This window comes from Salvelinus fontinalis, chromosome 33, assembly GCF_029448725.1.
Source record: "Salvelinus fontinalis isolate EN_2023a chromosome 33, ASM2944872v1, whole genome shotgun sequence".
Classification (NCBI taxonomy): Eukaryota; Metazoa; Chordata; class Actinopteri; order Salmoniformes; family Salmonidae; genus Salvelinus; species Salvelinus fontinalis.
In genome coordinates this window covers 37,857,139-37,881,960 of record NC_074697.1, presented here as the reverse complement: position 1 = coordinate 37,881,960, position 24,822 = coordinate 37,857,139, and the positions used below count along the sequence as shown (strand labels likewise).

General features: G+C 44.8%; 1 protein-coding gene across 9 annotated transcripts in view; it reads right to left on the bottom strand.

Moving 5' to 3' along the window:
• The window catches only part of LOC129832160 (histone-lysine N-methyltransferase MECOM-like), a 177,146-nt gene extending 158,703 nt beyond the window's left edge, over positions 1-18,443 (bottom strand). For 6 of the 9 annotated variants that reach the window (XM_055895988.1, XM_055895989.1, XM_055895994.1 and 3 more), the window contains exon 1: positions 17,952-18,443. In XM_055895988.1, the coding sequence (XP_055751963.1) occupies positions 17,952-17,988 (37 nt within the window). In that variant the 5' untranslated portion in view covers positions 17,989-18,443. The remainder of the gene's footprint in view (positions 1-17,951) is intronic. The other 3 variants (XM_055895993.1, XM_055895996.1, XM_055895997.1) reach the window with 1 other exon arrangement.
• Between the last annotated feature and the right edge of the window lie 6,379 nt (positions 18,444-24,822).

Here is a 24,822-nt window from a genome sequence, read left to right as displayed (position 1 = left end):
AAGAGAGCCAGGATCCCCACTGCCCACCAAAGAGAGCCAGGATCCCCACTGCCCACCAAAGAGAGCCAGGATCCCCACTGCCCACCAAAGAGAGCCAGGATCCACACTGCCCACCAAAGAGAGCCAGGATCCACACTGCCCACCAAAGAGAGCCAGGATCCACACTGCCCACCAAAGAGAGCCAGGATCCACACTGCCCACCAAAGAGAGCCAGGATCCACACTGCCCACCAAAGAGAGCCAGGATCCACACTGCCCACCAAAGAGAGCCAGGATCCACACTGCCCACCAAAGAGAGCCAGGATCCACACTGCCCACCAAAGAGAGCCAGGATCCCCACTGCCCACCAAAGAGAGCCAGGATCCACACTGCCCACCAAAGAGAGCCAGGATCCCCACTGCCCACCAAAGAGAGCCAGGATCCACACTGCCCACCAAAGAGAGCCAGGATCCCCACTGCCCACCAAAGAGAGCCAGGATCCACACTGCCCACCAAAGAGAGCCAGGATCCACACTGCCCACCAAAGAGAGCCAGGATCCCCACTGCCCACCAAAGAGAGCCAGGATCCACACTGCCCACCAAAGAGAGCCAGGATCCCCACTGCCCACCAAAGAGAGCCAGGATCCACACTGCCCACCAAAGAGAGCCAGGATCCCCACTGCCCACCAAAGAGAGCCAGGATCCACACTGCCCACCAAAGAGAGCCAGGATCCACACTGCCCACCAAAGAGAGCCAGGATCCACACTGCCCACCAAAGAGAGCCAGGATCCACACTGCCCACCAAAGAGAGCCAGGATCCACACTGCCCACCAAAGAGAGCCAGGATCCACACTGCCCACCAAAGAGAGCCAGGATCCACACTGCCCACCAAAGAGAGCCAGGATCCACACTGCCCACCAAAGAGAGCCACGATCCACACTGCCCACCAAAGAGAGCCAGGATCCACACTGCCCACCAAAGAGAGCCAGGATCCACACTGCCCACCAAAGAGAGCCAGGATCCACACTGCCCACCAAAGAGAGCCAGGATCCACACTGCCCACCAAAGAGAGCCAGGATCCACACTGCCCACCAAAGAGAGCCAGGATCCACACTGCCCACCAAAGAGAGCCAGGATCCACACTGCCCACCAAAGAGAGCCAGGATCCACACTGCCCACCAAAGAGAGCCAGGATCCACACTGCCCACCAAAGAGAGCCAGGATCCCCACTGCCCACCAAAGAGAGCCAGGATCCCCACTGCCCACCAAAGAGAGCCAGGATCCCCACTGCCCACCAAAGAGAGCCAGGATCCACACTGCCCACCAAAGAGAGCCAGGATCCACACTGCCCACCAAAGAGAGCCAGGATCCCCACTGCCCACCAAAGAGAGCCAGGATCCACACTGCCCACCAAAGAGAGCCAGGATCCCCACTGCCCACCAAAGAGAGCCAGGATCCACACTGCCCACCAAAGAGAGCCAGGATCCCCACTGCCCACCAAAGAGAGCCAGGATCCACACTGCCCACCAAAGAGAGCCAGGATACACACTGCCCACCAAAGAGAGCCAGGATCCACACTGCCCACCAAAGAGAGCCAGGATCCACACTGCCCACCAAAGAGAGCCAGGATCCACACTGCCCACCAAAGAGAGCCAGGATCCACACTGCCCACCAAAGAGAGCCAGGATCCACACTGCCCACCAAAGAGAGCCAGGATCCACACTGCCCACCAAAGAGAGCCAGGATCCACACTGCCCACCAAAGAGAGCCAGGATCCACACTGCCCACCAAAGAGAGCCAGGATCCACACTGCCCACCAAAGAGAGCCAGGATCCACACTGCCCACCAAAGAGAGCCAGGATCCACACTGCCCACCAAAGAGAGCCAGGATCCACACTGCCCACCAAAGAGAGCCAGGATCCACACTGCCCACCAAAGAGAGCCAGGATCCACACTGCCCACCAAAGAGAGCCAGGATCCACACTGCCCACCAAAGAGAGCCAGGATGCACACTGCCCACCAAAGAGAGCCAGGATGCACACTGCCCACCAAAGAGAGCCAGGATCCACACTGCCCACCAAAGAGAGCCAGGATCCACACTGCCCACCAAAGAGAGCCAGGATCCACACTGCCAAAGCCTTGTACATGGAATTTAGAAAACACTGCCAGCATTCAATTCTCCAGTAGGGTTCTCAATCAAAAAAGAGAGCCAATGTGTGTGTGTGTGAGGGGGGCAGTAGTTCATGGTGAACAGCAGTGTGTGTGTGTGTGTGTGTGTGTGTGTGTGTGTGTGTGTGTGTGTGTGTGTGTGTGTGTGTGTGTGTGTGTGTGTGTGTGTGTGTGTGTGTGTGTGTGTGTGTGTATTTCTCAGAGCACAGCGTCAGAGGAATACCTCCATCTCTCAGCGCCTGACAGCCTCCCCAGAACTGACCTTCAGTTCCATAACTACCTCTTCTCTCCTGCTCTCTCCTCCCTCTCTCTCTCCCTCCCTCCCTCCATCCCTCTCTTCCTGGTACCCGCAGCAGCCTTTGTCATTGATCACTGATGCGATTGGCTGCCCACATGCTCAGTAATGACATGCCCGGCCGCACAGATTAAACTGTCAGCTGTCGGCGATTGATGGGCGGGCAGAGGGTCCGTGGACAGACACCCCACCTGCAGCACTCCGCCCTGCCCAGCCCTGCAGTGCCCATTCCTGCCATGCCTAAACCTGTACTCCCAACCACCCACCCACCCACCTCAACCCAGGCCTAGGGTGATCCTCCCCGCTACTACCCTCAGTCAGGGAGAGACTGAGGAAGCGTAGGGAGGGAGAGCATGTACAGCTGGAAATTGAGAGGAGAGAGCTGGTGAGATATTGTAGAAACAAACGAGGAAGAATGTGCAGAAAGAGAGGGGCGGTGAAAAGAAAAAGTCTGTGAGCTTGCCTGTGTGTGATTGTGTTGCCTGTGTGTGTGTGTGTGTTGCCTGTGTGTGAGTGTGTTGCCTGTGTGTGAGTGTGTTGCCTGTGTGTGAGTGTGTTGCCTGTGTGTTGCCTTGGGACAGTTGTAGGATGAGCAGCTAGGCTAGGCCAGGCTCCAGTCTGTGGGCTGGGCTGAGCGCTCGGGGCCCACGCGGCGGCCCTGTGTTGTGCTTGGCTGGCGGTCTGCTAACTGTCAGCGCAGTATCTCTTTACACTGATGAATGGGAAGTTTCCAGGCCATTCCCAAAGCCTCCGCTCCCCCATTCAGACGTTTCATCCAGGGGAACGGGCAAGAAAACAAGGTCTCCTCCGCCCCGCCAGCGTCCCTTAGGGGCCAAGGCCCAGACCGAGACGGGACGAGGGTTAAATTTAAACTTGCCCTTGTGTGGGGGAATCAGAGATACCGAAGGAGGAGAAAGAGACAAAGAAAAAAATAGAGAGGGAGAGAGAGAGAGCGAGAGAGAGAGCGAGAGCGAGAGAGAAAGACAAACAGAGAGAAACAGAGAGATACAGAGAGACAGAGAGAGGGGGAAAGAGCCTGAGAATGAGTGCAGGGCTTTGAAGGATAATAGTCTTCTGAGTAAAGGGAAAGATGTAAATGTCCCTGGTGTAAGGGTTGGGTGTGTGAGCCAGAGATAAAATCGATTAGCTTCTCCAGTGACCCGGTGAACACAGGGGGTCCTGGTCCAGCCTGGGCCCTGACAGAGACATCCAGGCCTGAGGCCCCCAGAGTGCCCCCTGTCTGCTGGTTCTGTGGACACTGGGGTGAACAAGTGGTGCCCTCCTGTCAAACTGAGCCCCCAAGCAAATAAGAAACACACTACCTCACCACTTCACTGCTCTCTGATTCCGAGAGAGAGGGGGGATAGAGGACGGGGAGAGAGAGAGAGAGAGAGGGGGGATAGAGGACTGGGAGAGAGAGAGAGAGAGGGGGATAGAGGACGAGGAGAGAGAGAGAGAGAGAGAGAGAGAGAGAGAGAGAGAGAGAGAGGGGGGGGGGGGATAGAGGACGGGGAGAGAGAGAGAGAGGGGGGGAGAGAGAGAGAGAGAGAGAGGGGGGATAGAGGACGGGGAGAGAGAGAGAGAGAGAGGGGGGGATAGAGGACGGGGAGAGAGAGAGAGAGGGGATAGAGGACGGGGAGAGAGAGAGAGAGAGAGGGGGGATAGAGGACGAGGAGAGAGAGAGAGAGAGAGAGAGAGAGAGAGAGAGAGAGAGAGAGAGAGAGAGAGAGAGGGGGGGGGGATAGAGGACGGGGAGAGAGAGAGAGAGGGGGGGATAGAGGACGGGGAGAGAGAGAGAGAGAGGGGGGGGGGTAGAGGACGGGGAGAGAGAGAGAGAGAGAGAGGGGGGATAGAGGACGGGGAGAGAGAGAGAGAGAGGGGGGATAGAGGATGGGGAGAGAGAGAGAGAGGGGGGATAGAGGACGGGGAGAGAGAGAGAGAGAGAGAGAGAGAGGGGGGATAGAGGACGGGGAGAGAGAGAGATGGGGGGATAGAGGACGGGGAGAGAGGACGGGGAGAGAGAGAGAGAGGGGGGATAGAGGACGGGGAGAGAGAGAGAGAGAGAGGGGATAGAGGACGGGGAGAGAGAGAGAGAGAGAGAGAGAGAGAGAGAGGGGGGGGGGGATAGAGGACGGGGAGAGAGAGAGAGAGAGAGAGAGGGGGGGGGATAGAGGACGGGGAGAGAGAGAGAGAGAGAGAGAGGGGGGGGGGATAGAGGACGGGGAGAGAGAGAGAGAGAGAGAGGGGGGGGATAGAGGACGGGGAGAGAGAGAGAGAGAGAGAGAGAGAGAGAGAGAGAGAGAGAGAGAGAGAGAGAGAGAGAGAGAGAGAGAGAGAGGACGGGGAGAGAGAGAGAGAAGTAGGGGCTGGCTGGTGTCAGTTAGAGTCAAAACAGGGTGGAAGAGGGGAAAGAGAAAGGGAGTTGGGCCTGTGTGTCTGCTCTAGAACTGCAGTCCACAATCCCTCTCTACTCGACCCAAAGCTGCAACTGTTCCCCAATCTGTACAGCCAGGTCACCCGTGATTCAAGTCAGTATTCAACATCCATCCATGTCTGAGGACATGCAGAGATGACGTGGACATCAGCCACTAGGGGCAACAGTGAGTGCTGTTACCTTCAAGTAGGTTTGGGTTTTGCTAGAGTGTTGTGGACAGGAATGGTACATGGGTGTAAGCATGTGCCTGTCATTCCAAACGTTGCAAGTTCAAATTCAGCAGTGAGAAGATATTTTTCAGATGTTTCCTTTAAGCCTATCCCAAACTTCATCCCTTACCTTAACCATTCAAAGTTAATGCCCACCCTTAAGACTTTCAAATTCTGAGTTAATACCTAAAATTAATGAGTGAGAACCACGGATGAACGTCTAATTCTGACGTGAGACTGAGAGCTAGTTGATCTGTAGTCTAGGCCTGAGCTTCTCTACTCACACCACACGAAGGCCTCGCTCCACTCACATCACATGACTTCCCCTTTAAAGAGCACACCTTTTCTTCCCAGCTCATTGTGGAAGATTTGACCTTCGGGTTCATTGAGTGGAACAGTGTCTGTGTCAGTTAGCTGCAGCTCTCCTAGCAGTGTTAGAATAATATTGCCGCAGGGCCGGGAGGGATGCTAACGTTAATCAAAACAGGACATCCTGAGGAGGACGGGTAGCTTCGCTCTACCGCTGGCCTTGTTTTTGTGTTTGTGGACGGGCGACAATCCCAGGAAGCCCATCAAAGCGCCGAGCGGGGGCCACCGGCCGCGAGATTTGCTGGAATGCGTCTTGGAAAGGAATCTCCACTGTCTCTATTGTTCTCCGACGTTTTTCCTCAGTCTCATCATCACAATCACATCGTTGCGGCATGTCCAGTAAACCGGCAGGTACGGACAGAGCGCTAATCAGCCAGCCCCGCATTTCTTTCCAACAGGCACATTCCTTCCCCCCACTGTGACCCTGGCCGACCATCAACACACACACACACACACACACACACACACACACACACACACACACACACACACACACACACACACACACACACAGGAGGGGGAAATGATCCAGACACATCACTGAGGACAGGGGTACGACATGTTCCTGTCCCTCACACCTGAGGGGGTCGAGGGGTGCCAGACTACCATGTGGACGCTCTTCACGTCACAAAGCATCCGGAGCATTCATCAACGTATCGCCATTCCAACACTGACAAGACAGAGGCTATCGCCAACAATCAGGTAAAGCTTCCATCAGAAACGACCCCAGGCTTTGATCATGTCTCCCTCCCCTCATCTCTCCCGTCCTGAGGGGTCAGAGGTCACCAGTTAATGAGGTTCAAGGCTAGATAGCGGGGGCTTGGTGTGGCTGAGATGAAAGGTGTACACTACAGCCCCCCCCCCCCCCCATCTCACCATTCCATCTCAGCTACAGATGGACCTGATCTCTTCTTCTCCCTCTTTATTTCCTCCCCTGAGTTAATCATAATCGAGCGCCACAGCCTATCGGCCTCCAGCTACAGCCCTGAACCCCTCCCCCCCAATCCGCCAGGCGATCCCACTGTGCTGGAACACACTGTTATCGGCGCTCTCACAAAGCGATTGTTGTATAATTCCTGTTTGTGGCTCCAGTCCGGTATGAGAAAGAACCCGCTCTGCCGGCAGAACTCCCAATATTTAACAACAGAGACATTATTAAGAACAACATACAGAAACGTACGGACACATGGAGACGCACAAACACACTGTCGTACGCATGCACACGCACAAACACATCACGCACCTGAGCACCCAATCCCCATGGGGATGTAGCCTACTGCATTGTACAGGGAGTGAGAGAGTTTACTCACCTGTTGTTCAGGCATGAACAAACGCACATATACTTATGGCATACACCTGCACAAAAACATCAGCGTCAAATCAAATGTATTCAACACATACACAGTTTACAGCAGGGATAAAAGGTGCCGTGAAATGCTTGCGTGCTAGCTCCCTCAACAGTGCAGTACACAAAAGAGTGCAGGTGTATATAACAGTCATAGAAAGCACCAGGTTGCCTTCAATAGCCCTAAGACAGAAGCCCCTTTATTTAACCCACACGTTTCACATCTGCCCCATGCTACAAACCTCCCCAGACCAGAGTGCCGGGAGTAGTGTGACTGAGAGAGGTTGGTTTGACTGTGACTGTGAGGGATTGTGCTAGCATGGAGGTGACACTAGCTGATACCTACCCTGGGTACCATCTGTAATGACAAGGAGTTGGCAAGGCGGCACAAACAGATCTGGGATCCAGGCTAGTTGATACCTGTTCCAGGTAATGGATTGGAGCAGCTACATGATTGAAGTCCTTTTATTAGCTAAGGGAGGTCGTTTCTCCACACGCACCAACCAATCATATTGCCTCATTAATAGAGGGGAAAGAGACTGCACCATCAGCAATGTGTCCACACAATAACTACTGCACTCAGACAAATCAATCAGATGTTAGGGGAACGGTTTGAACCAACAGGAATGGAATCTATTGGAAAATGTACATAAGAGGACTATTTTATGAATGTTCACTTTCTCTTATCTCCCTCTTTTTTGCTCTCTCTCCATCTTCCTATCTCTGTAACACACACACACACACACACAAAAACACACACATCTATAAAAATATGCTTAGCTTGGGCCTGCTGTTGATAATGACCTCAGCCTTGGCACCCGAGTGGCCCAGACTGTAGTCGCCGGGCAGACTGTAGCCTTTTGTGTTAACCTCCCTATCTCTAACTCACTGACCTTTGGGAAGAAAGCAGAAATGACTTTTTTATTTAGAAGGGGGTAAGGTTAGCTCATTGTTCTGTATTGGTACGGTTTCCCTGCGGTAAACACACACACACTGGTTCCCAGGCTTGACATGTGGCCCCCTCCTCCATCCCCCCAGCCTCCTCCCTTGGTGTTCCCACACTCTGGGTCGCCGTGCCGTAGACCCACCCTCCTCGCTCCCGCCTCATCCTCACCTCACCCATCACAGCATAGCGCTGCGTACGTACGCACACACACACACACACACACACACACACACAGAGCACACACACAGAGCACATCACTTGATTCTACAAAAACCCTCACTTTTTTAGCTTCCACTTCACTATATAACAAGCCGCACAAACACACACTCACAAACCTATAGTGTAGGCTTATTTGTCTTTCTTTAAAAGGTGATTGGAGATGCCAGACTCTGCAGTTTAGATAGAGTGAGAGGAGGGGATGTTTTGACACGGGTCCCTAGGGCTACCCACTGAGCCGGGCCACCAGGGACCAACATGCGGGACCAGGGGCTCCTGAAGCCCACTGACAGGGCCATCCTTCATCGCCCTGACAACAACACATAAACAAACCACTAACCTAGTGACTAGACCTAACTGTTTACAGCATAGAGGTATGGTCACAGTGTCATTAACATCAGAGACATGGTGGGGTGGGGGGGAGAGTATTGGGGGTACAGAGAGACCCCCTTCTCTGACACAGTGGGTGAGGAGAGGGGACGGGCGACTCGTGCAGACGGAGGCGTTGATGGATGATGCTGTCTCACTGTCACACTGCACCCGCAGGAACCAATAGGCCTACACATTACCACATTTAAACATAGGCACACGCACACACACACACACACACAGTGATGCATTTTTTTGTTGTTGCACATACTACACAAGCACAAAATATTATTGTTACAACGAGGATAAACTGAGATGACTGAGACAGACAAATACAGTAGCTTACCACTCTTTTCTGACAGATGGGTTTCTTGCCTATTTCAACATAATCTCAAAAGGTTTTCCTTATGCAACCAAACCATTCAGCTCCCACTTTGTCCCAAAAAGCTAGCCTACTAATAGGGTTGAGATTGAGAAAGGTCTACATTAAAATCAGGCCTACCTACCATATGCTTTTGGATGAAATATTTAGGCCTACGAATGAACAACTTAATGTATCCCATTTTAGACTTTAGGCCTATGCTTTCAGGAGCTGAAGCGGGAGATAATATAAACATATTATCGCCCACAGCGCATGTGAAAAATGACGAGCTGTGACGGTTCATTGCTCAGGGAGATACTGCACAATTGCTTACCGACTTTTGGATCTAAACGGAGCGGGAGCGCATGCAAAGAGCGCTGCGACGGGACAATGATTATTTAATAGGGTCTCTCAGATCGTGCCCACTCCCTCTCACCTTTTAAATGGCACGATACATTAACCCTTTTAATGAGGTCCGCCAGACAAACGTCAGATGCATGGCCCATTGCACAACGCAAGGAGGAAGCAATCGTCAGCAAGCAAGAGGCGCTGACAGGCAGAATGCGCCACGCGCTTTCACACCAACACACACATGCACGTACGAGCACAGAATTAAAGCCAATTTATGGGCGCGAGTTGTTGGTAGGTGGGGGCAGTACGTTCTGTATAAACACAAACTCACTTCCTTGACAACTGTCCTTCACAATAGATCTGTCCCGCTCCGTAAGCGCAAGAAGTATGAAAGCCCTGACATCTGAGGAGGCTGCATTGCAGTAAATGCTGTATGCCCACTTCAGACATAGGGTTGACCATGCAGCGCTTTTTACACTCTCTTAAGGGCGCTGCATGGTCAATCTGTCGTCTGCATTGGCCACACAGCATTTACGGTGATATGGCCTCTGCAGAAGTCAGGGCATGTATACTTCTTGTGTTCACTGAGCAGAGTAGAGCTGTTGTGAAGGAAGTTGTCAAGGAAGTACGTTTGTGTTTATACAGGACCTCCCACACTCACCTATGTCAACCAATCATGTCAATACAGAGCTATACAGAGCCCTATGCATTGTTACAAAATTTGAGAGGTGCACGGGTATGCGGTACAGAGCTCATGTTTGGCCTCTGCATGCCTCCAGAGGCGCCGCAATTGCGTCACACCATCCATGCAGAGCCTCATTTTTGGATCAAGCATAAATTGGCTTATAGGCCTGCCTATATGCACGCATGCACACACACACACATAAGCACACATATATACATACAGTGCATTCAAAAAGTATTCATACCCCCTGACTTTTTCACATTTTGCAACAGTACAGCCTTAATTTAAAATTGATTAAATAGTTTCCCCCCTTATCAATCTACACACAATACTCCATAATGACAAACTAAAAACAGGTTTTTAGAAAGTTTTGCAAATGTATAATGAAAAAATTTAAATATCACATTTACATAAGTATTCTGACCCTTTACTCAGTACTTTGTTGAAGCACCTTTGGCAGCGGTTACAGCCGCAAGTCTTTTTGGGTATGACGCTACAAGCTTGGCACACCTGTATTTGGGGAGTTTCTCCCATTATTCTCTGCAGATCCTCTCAAGCTCTGTCAGGTTGGATGGGGAGCGTCGCTGCACAGTTTTTTTCATGTGTCTCCAGAGATGTTTGATCAGGTTCAAGTCCGGGATCTGGCTGGGCCCCTCAAGGACATTCAGAGACTTGTCCTGAAGCCACTCCTGCGTTGTCTTGGCTGTGTGCTAAGTGTCATTGTCCTTTTGGAAGGTGAACCTTCACCCCAGTCTGAGGTCCTGAGCACTCTGAAGCAGGTTTTCATCAAGGATCTCTCTCTACTTTTCTCTGTTCATCTTTCCCTCAATCCTAACTAGTCTCCCAGTCCTTGCAGCTGAAAACATCCCCACAACATGATGCTGCCACCACCATGCTTCACCGTAGGGATGGTGCCAGGTTTTGTCCAGACATGACGCTTGACATTCATGAGAATATTGATGAAGAAGAATATTGTTTCTCATGGTCTGAGAATATTGTTTCTCATGGTCTGAGGGTCCTTTAGGTGCCTTTTGGCAAACTCCAAGCGGGCTGTCATGTGTGTCATGTGTCATGTGCCTTTTACTGAGGAGTGGCTTCCGTCTGGCCACTCTACCATAAAGGCCTGATTGGTGGAGTGCTGCAGAGATGGTTGTCCTTCTGGAAGGTTCTCCTATCTCCACAGAGGAACTCTGGAGCTCTGTCAGAGTGACCATTAGGTTCTTGTTCACCTCCCAATTGAATTTACCACAGGTGGACTCCAATCAAGAATGCACCTGAGCTCAATTTCAAGTCTCATAACAAAGGGTCTAAATACAAATGTAAAGTATTTCAATTGGTTATTTTTAATAAATGTGTAAACATTTCTAAACATCTGTTTTCACTTAGTCATTATGGGGTATTGTGTGTAGATTGATGAGGATTTTTATTTATTTAATCCATTTTAGAATAAGGCTATAACATAACAAAATGCGGGAAAAGGGAAGGGGTCTGAATACTTTCCGAATGCACTGTATATATATTTGTATACACATACACACACTTTATATTGATGAGTAGGGCATACTGACTAAATTTTACATAGTTCTTAAGTGTCACACCCTGGCCTTAGTTATCTTTGTGTTCATTATTATTTTAGTTAGGTCAGGGTGTGACATGGTGAAGTATGTGTTTTTGTATTGTCTAGGGGGGTTGTATGGTTTAGAGGGTTAAGGTGTATAGATGGTTTAATGTTGTGTGTAGTTGTCTAGGAAAGTCTATGGTTGCCTGAATGGGTTCCCAATTAGAGACAGCTGGTTTCTGTTGTCTCTGATTGGGAGCCATATTTAAGGTAGCCATAGGCTTTAGCTTTTTGTGGGTAATTGTCTATGTCGATGTTCTATGTTGCATGTATGCACTAGTTCATTCTTAGCTTCATGTTCGTCAGTTTTGTTATTTTGTTAGTTTGTTAAAGTGGTTTCGTTTTGTGTTTGTTCTCTTCTTAATAAAAGAGGATGTTCTTTTCACGCGCTGCGCCTTGGTCCTCACTCAGTACCTTTGATGATCGTGACATTAAGAGCACGTCCTCAACAGAGTCGACCTGCAGTCTTAAAATTATTATAGCTTATTTCTAATCAGCTTTAGCTAGACTTCACTCCTGCCGCCGAGGGAATACTAACCCACCAAAGCAATTAGGGAATCAAAAATAACCTAATAATAATCATGTTCTTCTACATTTTTATTTAGAAATGTCAAATACATTTAATTTAATTTCAAATTCAGTGCATGGGTCTATGGCGAGAGCAATTGATTTATGGACTGTTCAGATGAACTGACACACATACACAGCACATTTGCAAGTGTTAAAATCTCGGTGTTAAGGTAAGAAGTGTTGTGAGTGTTATATCTGAGTGTTGATTCTAGTGGGGTTAACATCAGTGGGATTGAAATTGACACCACATGCGATGAATCAATGCAGTGTTATTTAATTCACATTGGAATCAACACTGCGTGGTGTTGTTGTTACTGGACTGCGTGAGTTAATTTCCGTTTATTCTCTCAGTGAAAAAGATGTGGGAGGGGCCTCATTATCATTCTTCCCAGAATGCTTTGTTGCAGGTTGATGTTTAGAATAGTTTGTTTGAAAATGTATGTTTCTGCATGCACATTGATTGTTTAATTGATCTTATACTATACAACAATTAATAACTTACATTTTTCTAAACTAATCCAATCTGTAAGTGGTTGGATTTATTGCACCTGTTACTGAGATGGTTGTTCCAGTTTAGATGGTTTAGGTAGTGTTGTTTGTCAAGTCCTTCACCCTAGCTGTCATTCTGAATGCATGTTGTGGTTGGTGATAAATACAATCCAATTGTTGGATAACCTCCCTCTGGCTTGATTCCGACAGGAATTACTAATCACTTCATAAACCCGCTTATTGTGACTTGTATGTCTGATGTGGCCCATGAGCCAAGTTTTTCAGACCACAATGTTGAGGATAATTAGGCCATAACTACAGGCCTTATGAAATGTGTATTATTTGGTCATCAAGGGTTTATTTTGAATTCAAACACATTCACATAAGCAGTCACTTGGTGAAGGCTTCAGAACTAAAAGTAATTGAACACAACAAGGATGTCTCTGTCACTAACAAACACAGTCATGGGTGTGTATCGCTCATGTTCACATGAAAGGCATGCTGGGAAATATCCAAATAAGGCTTTACAAAACACTCTAGGGGTGTTAGTTTGTGAACACTTTGAAAAGTGTTAGTTTAACACTATTTCGGTGGGTCACATATAATTTTGAAGTGTTCAATTTAACACTGTGGGTGTTAAAATTTTGATCTCAAATTTGCTGTGCACCTACGGGACAACAGGGTGAGTGCGGCATGAGCAGACTATGAGCATGCCTAATATCCTCTCATTGTTTCAACCTATGTCTGAAAAGACACGTTCATATATGTGTGAATAAACCAAAAGTATGTTGTTTTAAATACAAGGGGTAGTGCATGAATTTAAAAAAATCCAATTCAGCATTCATATGAGTCTTATCTCTTCTTTTTGAGGACATTACAAGTGGTGCACCAAGGTTCAGACATCTTACACTACCCCCTGAGCATTTAGTTGAGAGGCACGTTGGTTACTAACGTTAGCAGACAAGGATTTAGCTTAGGCCGATAGTCCTAGCTGAAGTATGATATTAGGACAAATAATTTGTTTTTGTTTTTTTTTGTGTAGGGGGGGGTGAGTTTGAGTGAACCCCCATATGACATCTGAACTAATCTTCCCCCACTAATCACACTTCTATTACCACCTCCCCACCTACCAACTCCCCCTCCATTAACTCACTCCACTGTGTTTTATCATCTGCCTGCCATGCGCACATCAATCGAGCTCGAGCACAAACACTCTCTGTGGCGCGAGGAGACCTACAGGACCAGTCTCTGAACAGAACTTATCAGGACAGGCTGCACACTGAACACATTTACCGGCAGACCTCTTATGGGGAGTCTGGGAATTTAAATATTCACTGTTGACATTGTGCAGTGCTGGCTACAGGCCAGAACGGCCCAGTTCCCGGGGGGAAACTGTGCTGAGCTATCAGAACATTCTCTCCCACTGACTTAATAGGTAGCCTAGAAATCTTCCTCTTACATCTTGAGTAAATAATAATCTTTAAATATACCTCAAATTATCCCCCCTATTCTCAGATTATAAGTAATGATTTAGAACTACGCCTGGAACTGGATGTGCAGACCGGCTGGTGCTGTAGCCTGGCGCATTCCTTCAAGGGACTGTTAATATTTAGGCCGATTGCAGCAGGCGCCAAAACCACTACTAAATGCACTACTAAACCATTATTGCTGTGTGTGTGTGTGTGTGTGTGTGTGTGTGTGTGTGTGTGTGTGTGTGTGTGTGTGTGTGTGTGTGTGTGTGTGTGTGTGTGTGTGTGTGTGTGTGTGTGTGTGTGTGTGTGTGTGTGTGTGTGTGCCTTTTGCCTTGTTAGTGATCACAGAAAAATATGCATATCGTTTGGTTTTCACACATATTCTGTAAATACTGGGCCATGTTGCCATAAACAACAGTCTGTAAGAGATGCTGATGAGAGCGGGGTTTATTTCATATCGTCACGAAAGATCCTCTGTGCCAAAGGCCAAAGGGCCTACAATGACACCGAAGCTCACGAGACAAATCCATGAAGCACAGGAAAAATTAATTAATAATTACAGTGTCCCTGTCTGTTTAGCTCTTAAAGTTCTTCCTGACAAACTTTTCACATTAAAAGTAGGCCTATGGTTATAAAGCTCTTCGACTCGTATTGGTGCTGTCAATTCAATGTGATCCATTCAAGTTCATTTTGAACGTCAAATTTCCCTTCGGAAATATACGTATTTTGGTTAGCAATTTTAAACACACAATCTAATAGCCAACCCCCAAAAAATAAAACGGATGTGAAAAATGCATCTCATTTGTACAGTATCTTGCACCGAACAAAATCCACAAATACTTGCATAATCCCTGGGGGGTTTTCGCTATTAAACAAAGGCAGCACACAACATGTACACAACATGTAAACTGGTTTTATTTCTACATGTATAACGCCTTTATCTTTGTGTCAGGGCCTCCTTCCTCAGAGCCTTCGTAGCGTTACGATCATCATTAGAACCATCTAACAATGTATTTTTAGTAGCCGAGGTGTTTCCCATAGCATTCGTTAGTAACCTTAGAAAACCTTTGCACATCTACGAGTGATCCAGACCACTCGTAGAGTAGCCAAAGTGCATCATTAGATGTTTTTTTGCCCTTCCGCATCACTTTATTCTCAAAAGATCTTCGCTAAACATAGAATCAAGATGTTTAGGCTATCTGTCTGACTGTGACTGCCAGGGCCGGCTCTAGGCGCTGTGGGCACCCGGCTTATAGAGTGCCCCAGACCCAAAAATTATAAAATAAATATATTAGATATATACTTTTGGGGGGAATTCAGTTGGGGTCTCAACTTACTGTTGAGAGTTATCTAGATGTCCATCAGATGTTTTTCTCTTGTGATGTCAGTCACTGACAGTCACTCAATTAGCCTGTGTCAGCTAACAATTTTTAGATTGGTAAATTGAGTCTAGCCAGCTATCTAAACTTGTAGTAATAATGGTTGAATGATTGATTTGGCACAAAGGGCACTTGCTCAGGGGGCCGGACCTCCAGGGGGCCCCCATTGATTTTGTTAGTCACCCTCACTCAGATATCATATTAACATGGCATAAGTCATATTAAAAAATAGCTCTAAAGCTGCACATTTTTCTCTCCACACCATGGCAAAATGAGTAGAATTGCATGAAATGTTTTATAAAATGGTCAAATCTTCTCTCTGCCCCATGGCAAAATGTGTAGAATTGCAGCAAAGTTGCTTTAAAACTGTACCATTTTGTCTGCATCCCATGGCAAAATGTGTAGAATTGGAGGAAATTGTAACAACATTTCCCATAGGGCCCACAAAATGCTAGGGCCGGGCCTGGTGACTGCGATAACTTCAGGATGAAGTTGACTACACATACAAAGTTGCCAAAGTATTTGCAATTGCTACAAACAAGTGAAGGGTAAAATTATGCTTCAAATGAGAACTGAGATGACTGCATTAAAAGATACATAGGTTACAAGCCTATCTATATAGGCTAGTTCAATCATATTGAAATAGATTTCTATTACAATATATATAGTTATATTTTGCGTCTAGGCTACTGTCTGTAATTTTTGGCTCAATGTTTTTCATATTTGACAACATGTGCTCAATGATGTGCCCAATCTGTGATTTCGTGCATTATTATTGGGAAAGCATAATTAGCCGCCTCAATAGCCTATTTGCAGCCATAGGTGGCAATATGTGTCTAGGAGCTGATCCATCGTCAGTATTATGGAATAACTTTCATGTTAAGGTATGATTTGAATGGAGAAAGCTGATCCGAGAGCAGCGCTGCTTTTCTTTCCATCCAGACAAATAGTCTAACAACTCATATAGCAAACGTCCTCTAAAAAGTTGGCTCTTAAATAACGATGCATCTGGTACGATTATCGTTAAGTTACATCGCAACTGGGAAAAGATGCCCAGTATTGTTTGAACAAACAAAACACTCACAATTCGATTTCAAAATAAAACTGCTGGTTGGATGAGTGTCATCCACTGAGTTTGTAGGCCTAAATAAATTAATATCCTAAAGAGGAAAGGGTTTTAGGGTAATTTCTCCTCTGTCGGAGCTCCAGAAAGGTCCAGAGAAATGATCAATTTGTAGCAGGAATATATGTTATAGGCAGAAAGTTACACACACAATAACAAGACTGTCAGGTCTCTCAGACGTTTATTGAAAGAATCACACCCGCGACCCTTGTCTCCAGGACTGCAACCTACCGGTGTTGACCTGTGGCTGCACTGTTGTCCAGACATGAGGAAACTAGCATTCAAAACATTCAAATTATATACTTACAATTTGAACATTTTGATTTTTTTTATCTCAGAAAATGACTGCAAAAAAATTGCCTACTGGCTATACACATTCATAATGGTTAAACACAATTGAAAATGTTACTGACTCAGAAAATGCAATTAAATTGCAATAGGCCTATACACAATTTGAAATAATTATCGAAAACGTTTACTTCTGTAGCATAACCTACTTGAAGGATTGTACATAATGATTATAGCTACATCATCCGCTTGACATTTTGCTGAGAGAGATAGGCCTACATATTATATAAACATTGTCGTGCATTTTGGTAGATTGCTATAGATCACAATCCAATTTTTTGGGGAGTAAACACATTTTACCCAAATCAGTGTGTTGCTCTCTGGGGTTGAATTGCTTTCAGAACTCAGATTAATAATTTAACCATTTCAATCAATTACAGAAATACTGTATTCGGCTACTGAATATTGGCGTTCAAAGCCTCCGTGCCCCTCAATGTGCAGTGGTAAAACACAAACATCATTACATTTCTGTATAACATAAAGATGTAAACACGTTTTGTACACAGACCGTAACATTAATTATATAACATAGATGCTGTACTTGTTGCACAAACGAAATACACCATAATAAAGATACAATACGGCGTAATAACCCAAGGCTATAACGTAATGATAGGTAGAGCGAACACCCATACGCATTTATACTAGGCTACATCTAACAAGGCAAAAATATATATTTTGGACTTTTGTCAGCAATGGTACCTGATTATATTTAAATGCATAAGTCCTTCATTCTGGATCTTTCATTTCCGAAGTCTGAATGAGGCAACCTGCCTTTTCAAAGTTGCTCCTGCAAATTGAAGTATACAGAAACCAAGCGCGTGCAACAACAGCGTCGCAGGACGGGACGAGAATTGGCCAACGCTGTAGCGCCCACTATACAAAGCACAACCCAATAACGATAGTAGTTCGTTCCATGAGAAGTGCCTCTCCCGTTTGCACAACTTTTTATAACTTAAAACGCCAATTGAATTTTTCTGAATTCGCGAAAGGAACTGGCACTGACAGCATCAACTCGAAACCCTTGAACCAACTTCTTCTCCCAGCTGTACTGTACCGCTGCTCAGTCGTGAGTGGGGGCTATTTTCTACTGACACTCATGTAAGCAAGATACAATATATTGTACCTCATTTTTAGATGCGAAACAGCATTGATAACTGAGATATAGCTACACATTTACAAGATGGCAGTTTCAAAAGGCAAAGAAAGGGATATTGCACCTACTTGTGGCCAGTTTCCGTGCCCTGCCTTTGGACCTCATGATGCCAGTCCTTCGGCGTGGGTTTGTTAGATTTTTTCTTGGATCTTTTCCTCCTTTTTCTTTTTTCTCTGTCCTTTTCTCTGTGTTTCTCAATCCAGACTCGCTATCTCTCCAGCATTGTCAGTTTGGACACCTTCGCACATGCGCATAACCAAACTGGCAGCACCGCCAAAAAAGTTTGGAACGATTTATCACTTGATATGACTGATCTAGTCAGATGGCAATCGCAGAGAGATCCCTTCGTGTAAGATCTTTAAAGATCACCGAATATGAAATAGAGCCGACACGACCTCGAATCTACGGAGAGCCGGAGACATTAATTATAATGAGCTATTCTCAAACTCTCACCATGCATGCCTACCTTTTGTGATAAAATGAAATCACATTCATCAATGTTCGGCTAAATTACTAATGTGAAACGTTTTCATTAAATGTTTTATACGTTTTAATTGTGTTTTGACCATCACAGCGACCACTAGGAAATGAATGAACCCCTCCTCCCCTGGTATGTGGGCAGTCGAACTGACAGCTCTAATATGAGGCTGTCCGAGGCTTTTTTTTTTTTTTGTGAAGCGATGACAATTATTAATCTGTTTAATACTTTGAATTAAAACCCCTTTCTGCTGGCGTGCATGCGTACATTCCATCGCTTGCATGCAAATTGATAACCAAAATCAATGTTGTTGAACTCGAATAGTCTATTATAACTTTTGTGTAAAGCTGATGCACAATTGAACTGTTTTACTTTGCTTCACTCTTATCGGATTTGGGCACCACCGTATCAACATAGGATTGGTCCGATGAACCTAACAATGAAACCCCAACAATATTATTGGGCTATTGCACTACAGTCGTAGTGGAGAGATATTAACTGCAAGGTGTATTTGTTTATTAATTAAAAGGCAGTATAATTAAGGTAATTGCTCATTAATTAGATCCGCATGAGGTCATGTTGATCTTGCACGTGAACCCTTTAATGGCTTGTGGACTCGATTTATTGATTCCAAAGTATGTTGAAATTGATTTAAGTAATGACATCATATAAATTGTAAAGAACAAAAATAAGACATCCCTTTGGCCGATGTCCATTATACCTTTCAATACGGCAAGTATACGCCTATAGGTTGGACCCCATTTATGCTAAAATACCTCTCGGAAATATGAATTCATGTTTTTGATAACTGTGGGCAATTGAGTCAGTACCACATTATCAATAGAAAAGGCGCGTGGGGTGTGTTTGTTATCCAATTCAGTCAAATCCATTTGCTGTCAAACTATATGTTAAATGTTCATAAAGGTGTCATTAAGGAAAATACTGTCTCAAGTTATTCGTCCAACATACTTACAGTTTAGAGAAATCACCAAGTAATTTAAGTCACCAAGTCAAGAAAGGTTAATATAGGTACTTTATTGTGGGTATACCTCAGCCTAGCCCCAAAGTAATGACATAAATGGTGCTATTAAGTACACCGTGTGCTGGAGAGGGTGGCTTGCGGCGCAGGCAGGCATGCAGCCTTTCAGACCCATAGCTACAGCTCGAGGCAGCGCGCTCAATTAGCCTAAATGGAAACAGTTTTCATTCATTGCAATAACTCACTGTTCTCGAGACCACTTTCAGAATACATACTTTATTATGACACGCTGACCCGGAGGCGCGGAATGGCAGGACCAGGGAACGCTGGAGAGATCTGTGCAGCCCAGTGGGTTGTAATTATTAGACATTCATTGGGTTCAAGACCCTTTGCAAGTATAGCTAAATTATTTGCTTTCTTGTGCTATAGTTCGAATTTAAATCCCATCAAAAAAAGTGGTTGGGCAGTTCACAACGTTTGGATCCTATTTTAACCTAATTAGATGCGTTACCTTGGGTAATTTCTGCAGAAAATAATTAATATCTGGTAATTGATTGTTTATTTCAATGCATTTAGTTATGTTTGGGAGGTTGTTTAGGGGTTAAAATAAATACATCATTTGTATAGGAGCTGTCGAAGCCAGACTAAAAGTGAGACGGGAGCCTCGGGCACAAGGAAATGACCGCGCACCCGCGTGACCTTTGAGCAAGGTAATCAATCAAGTGATCAACAGAGATATTTTATCAATGTTTTGCCCAGCCAAGACGTTTCTGAAATAAAATAAGGAGATGGACAACGACGATAAAGCGTGTAGACTATACTACTAAATACAAATAATAATACGGTATAAATACTCCCATCACATTTGCAAAAACATTAAAATAATAATTTGTCAAGTCAATTGTTGTATGTGCATGAGCAGTATTTTGCATGAGCAGTATTTTGATTTGTAAAACATATACTTTTTATTATAATAACACTAATAACAAAAGCATTTTTAAAAAGCCTACAAATTAAACGTCTTTATAAATAAACCACACTAACAACAATAATAATAACAACACATATTAACAACACCAATAACAATAATAATACTATTAATAATAATAGTCTAATAATAATAGTTATTATTATAACTTGTTTTATAACTCTTATATGTGCAACTGCTTTTGAATCTGATACTGATGCCTAAACATTTAATTATTTTGACATAAACGTGTGCTGGGTGTTAGAATCATCATGCCATACTGCCTGTGTTTTTACAACCATTTTTTCACCTTTAACTTCGAGAGTATAATCATATTACCATCATTTCCTGCTCTTATTCAATTGTAATAATTCATATAATGCCTTATGTGAAACATGTTCGAAGGAGTGTGATCCGGCGAAAAGGCCGGGAGTGGAGCACGCTAGTGCCCGGTGAGCAGTGCCCCTCCGTGGAGAGAAGTGCGAGTATTTTATAACCTATACGGACCACTGAGCTCTGGTACCGACACCCATTCAACACAATCTACATTGCCAAAACACCACGGGGAACTCCAACTTTCTGCCTAATTTTTCCGTTCAAGTAGAGATACGCAGAAATAATCTGCAACTGTTCGCTCCTGGATTTTTAACTACATCGAAAAGCATCCACTATACGCTTCTACTTTTCGATCAAAGTTAATATTAGGCTACACTGTTGTGGCTATTTGGATATTGAGGTGTTCATATTTCCACCGTTTGCTTATGGGCAGGGGTGTCATGCACCCCAAAAAAACTGAGCAGGCACAAAGTATGTGAGCATGGCTGGGGGGTGATCCTGGAGGAGGGCTATGTCCCCATCCATAAATTTGAGAATTTAGAATTTTTGTTGTTGTTGTATTTTCTCCCTTTTTTCTCCCCAATTGCGATCCAATCTCATTGCTGCAACACCCCAACGGGCTCGGGAGAGGCGAAGGTCGAGTCATGCATCCTCCGAAACATGACCCGCCAATCCGCGCTTCTTAACACCCGCCCACTTAACCTGGAAGCCAGCTGCACCAATGTGAGGAGGAAACACGTTCAACTGACGACCGAAGTCAGCCTGCAGGCGCCCCGGCTAAACCCTCCTCTAACCCGGAGGACATTGGGCCAATTGTGCGCCGCCCTATGGGACTTCCGGTCACGGCCGGTTGTGACACAGCCTGGGATCAAGCCCGGGTCTGTAGTGACGCCTCAAGCACTGTGATGCAGTGCCTTAGACTGCTGCGCCACTTGGGAGGCCGAATTTAGCATTATTTCAAACTCCTGAAACAGCTTTTTCCTGTGATCTAGAGCCATAATCATGATGCTGAATTATATGTAAAAAAATAAATATGATAATAATGCATGTCTAAGCAAACCTCTTGAGCTGTCTGTATCCTCCTGACAAAACTACATATGCTTCTCTGAATCTCTGCTCAAGGGTAGAATATTGAAAGGAATGTGAATCATATTCAGTACATTTAGTTATTTCTTGCTTTTCTAAAGTTGACCAAACCTGCCAAGATGCATACCACCTAAGATAATTAGACAAGTTAGCTACTATAACTTGATTGATAGCCTGAAATGGGTTCTTGGTAGCTAGTTATGAGTTTGAAAGATTCCTGGAACCTATCTGGGCTAGCTTATACCAACTTCATACATGTGGCTAGTATTATTACAGAGAAAAAACAAACAAACAAAAACAATGGCCATGACATGTCTTCTTATGAGCTCCTCAGTTTCCAAATCTGTTAAAAGGGTAATCTACAGTTCAAACAATAACAAATAACTACCCCACCACTGTTTTGGTGGAAAGTTTCAAGAAGGGGCTGGAGTAATGTAACCACACTCAAATTCATAGACAGAGCTATGAATACAAGCACCGACCATCCATGACATCAAAATTATAGTTTTAACCATGTTTTGAGCCTAGAGCTTGTTTACAATTACATAGTTTGTAAACAATAGAGTAAAAAAAGCTTATATTTTGGGTTCTGAAGGGTTACGACAGTTGAACTAAGGTCATGAGGGATTTATAATAATATTTTTCAAAAATCAATTGGTATACAATTGGTATATTCACGGTCTCTCTCTTCAAGCAGATTTCAGTAAAAACTGTAACTGGGCCACTCAGGAACATTCACTGTCTTCTTGGTATGCAACTCCGGTATAGATTTGGCCTTGTGTTTTAGATTATTGTCCTGCTGAAAGGTGAAGTCATCTCCCACTGGCACATACTACCATACCCCGTTCAAAGGCGCGTACATATTTTGTCTTGCCCATTCACGCCCTGAATGGTACACATACACAATCCATGTCTCAATTGTTTCAAGGCTTAAAAATCCTTCTTTAACCTGCCTTCTCCCCTCCATAATACATTGATGGAAGTAGATTTAACAAATGACATCAATAGGGGATCTATGTCATGGAAAGAGCAGGTGTTTGTAATGTTTTGTACACTCAGTGTAGATTGAAAACCTAGACCTATAGCCACAAGGCCTATATATTAGCCCACTCCTTATACAAAGTCCACACTCAACAAATGAATGTAATATTTTTTTTTACCAGCAATAACCCACTAACCTCTCCTCATGTGAAGTCAACATGTTTCCCCTGCAAACCCAACTTGTGCTGGAGAATGAAATAGATAATAAAGTATTAGTGACTGTGATTGCATTAAGTCTTTAAGCAAGGCTTTCATTCGATGTCATGTGATTCAAGCAAGGAGTTCTTGGTTCAATTGTATACTTCCTGGTTCAGTCGTGTTTAAAGCAGAATATATTTGATGAGCTTGGTAGAGCTTGGAAGAGCACAACCCTTGCATTTGAACAAATAAGCCATGTCTGCATTGTGGCGACACACTTGAGAAACCTAAGAAAATGCACCAAGACAGAGTATCATAACAATGCCCGTGACGCTGTGGAGAACATGTGAGCAAATACAATCTAAGTACTGTAGGCTACAGTATCAAAATACCGTTCTGTGCTTCAACAAATAAATATGTCTTTGCTCATCAAAGTGTGCATCAACAACAATCAACTAAGAGCTGCTAATAGTTCAGAACATTGCAACCAAATATTCCCCCCAAACCATTTGTCTGTTGAGATTGTATTCATTTCATGTCCTTTAGCATTGGTTTCTTTGCAGCAATTCAACCATGAAGGTCTGATTCACGCAGTCGCCTCTGAACAGTTGATGTTGAGATCTGTTACTTGAACTCTGTGAAGGACTTATTTGGGCAGCAATTTCTGAGGCTGGTAACTCCAATGAACTTATCCTCTGCAGCAGAGGTAACTCTGGGTCTTCCTTTCTTGTGGCGGTCCTCATGAGGGCCAGTTTCATCATAGTGCTTGATGATTTTTGCAACTGCACTTGAAGAAACTTTCAAAGTTCTTGACATTTTCCGGATTGACTGACCTTCATGTCTTAATGTAATGATGGACTGTTGTTTCTCTTTGCTTATTTGAGCTGTTCTTGCATAATATGGATTTGGTCTTTTACCAAATAGAGCTATCTTCTGTATACCACTCCTACCTTGTCACAACACAACTGATTGGCTCAAACGCATTAAGAAGGAAAGAAATTCCACAAATTAACATTTTACAAGGCACACCTGTTAAATGAAGTGCATTCCAGGTGACTACCTCATGAAGCTGGTTGAGAGAATGCCAAGAGTGTGCAAAGCTATCATCAAGGCAAAGGGTGGCAACTTTGAAGAATCTCAAATCTAAAATAGATTTTGATTTGTTTAACACTTTTTTGGTTACTACATGATTTCATGTGTTATTTAATAGTTTTGATGTCTTCACTATTATTCCAAAATGTAGAAAATAGTAAAAATAAAGAAAACCCTGGAATGAGTAGGTGTGTCCAAACTTTTGACTGGTACTATATACAGTATATATATATATATATATATATATATATATATATATATATATATATATATATACACTGTACCTTAATGTCTGACACAGAAATGGAATAGGCCTAGACCTACTAAAGGCAAGACACAAAGGTTTGCAAGGACAATATTTATGCACTGGTGGACAGTCTGCTATAGCAAGTGTATACGTATCTATTTGTCAATCCTGATACATACCTTTGGTTTGGAGGTGGTATAATTGTTAAAATGCTTTACAACAGCTATAGTAAATTACACCCAACCAAACAAGTGTGTGCAATGATGACAGATTCTTAGACTACAATATTTCTAACGTTTGTTGCTCCATAATGTTGTACCGCCATCTAGTGCTCAATAAGCGGCACGGTTTACAATAAAGCGTACCTATAACAAATATATTCTAGAACAGAGGTATAGATATGTAGATAACACTAGCAATACGATGAGGGTAATGTATACATTCACTGCTGGTATTTCAGGGGCAAGCAAACTCTATTGACATCTTGGTGAGGCAGATAGTTGAGTGCATTTTAACAGTGATTCCCGGTAGACCTATCTAGGGGGCGGATTACTATGCACTCTCGAGACAATCTG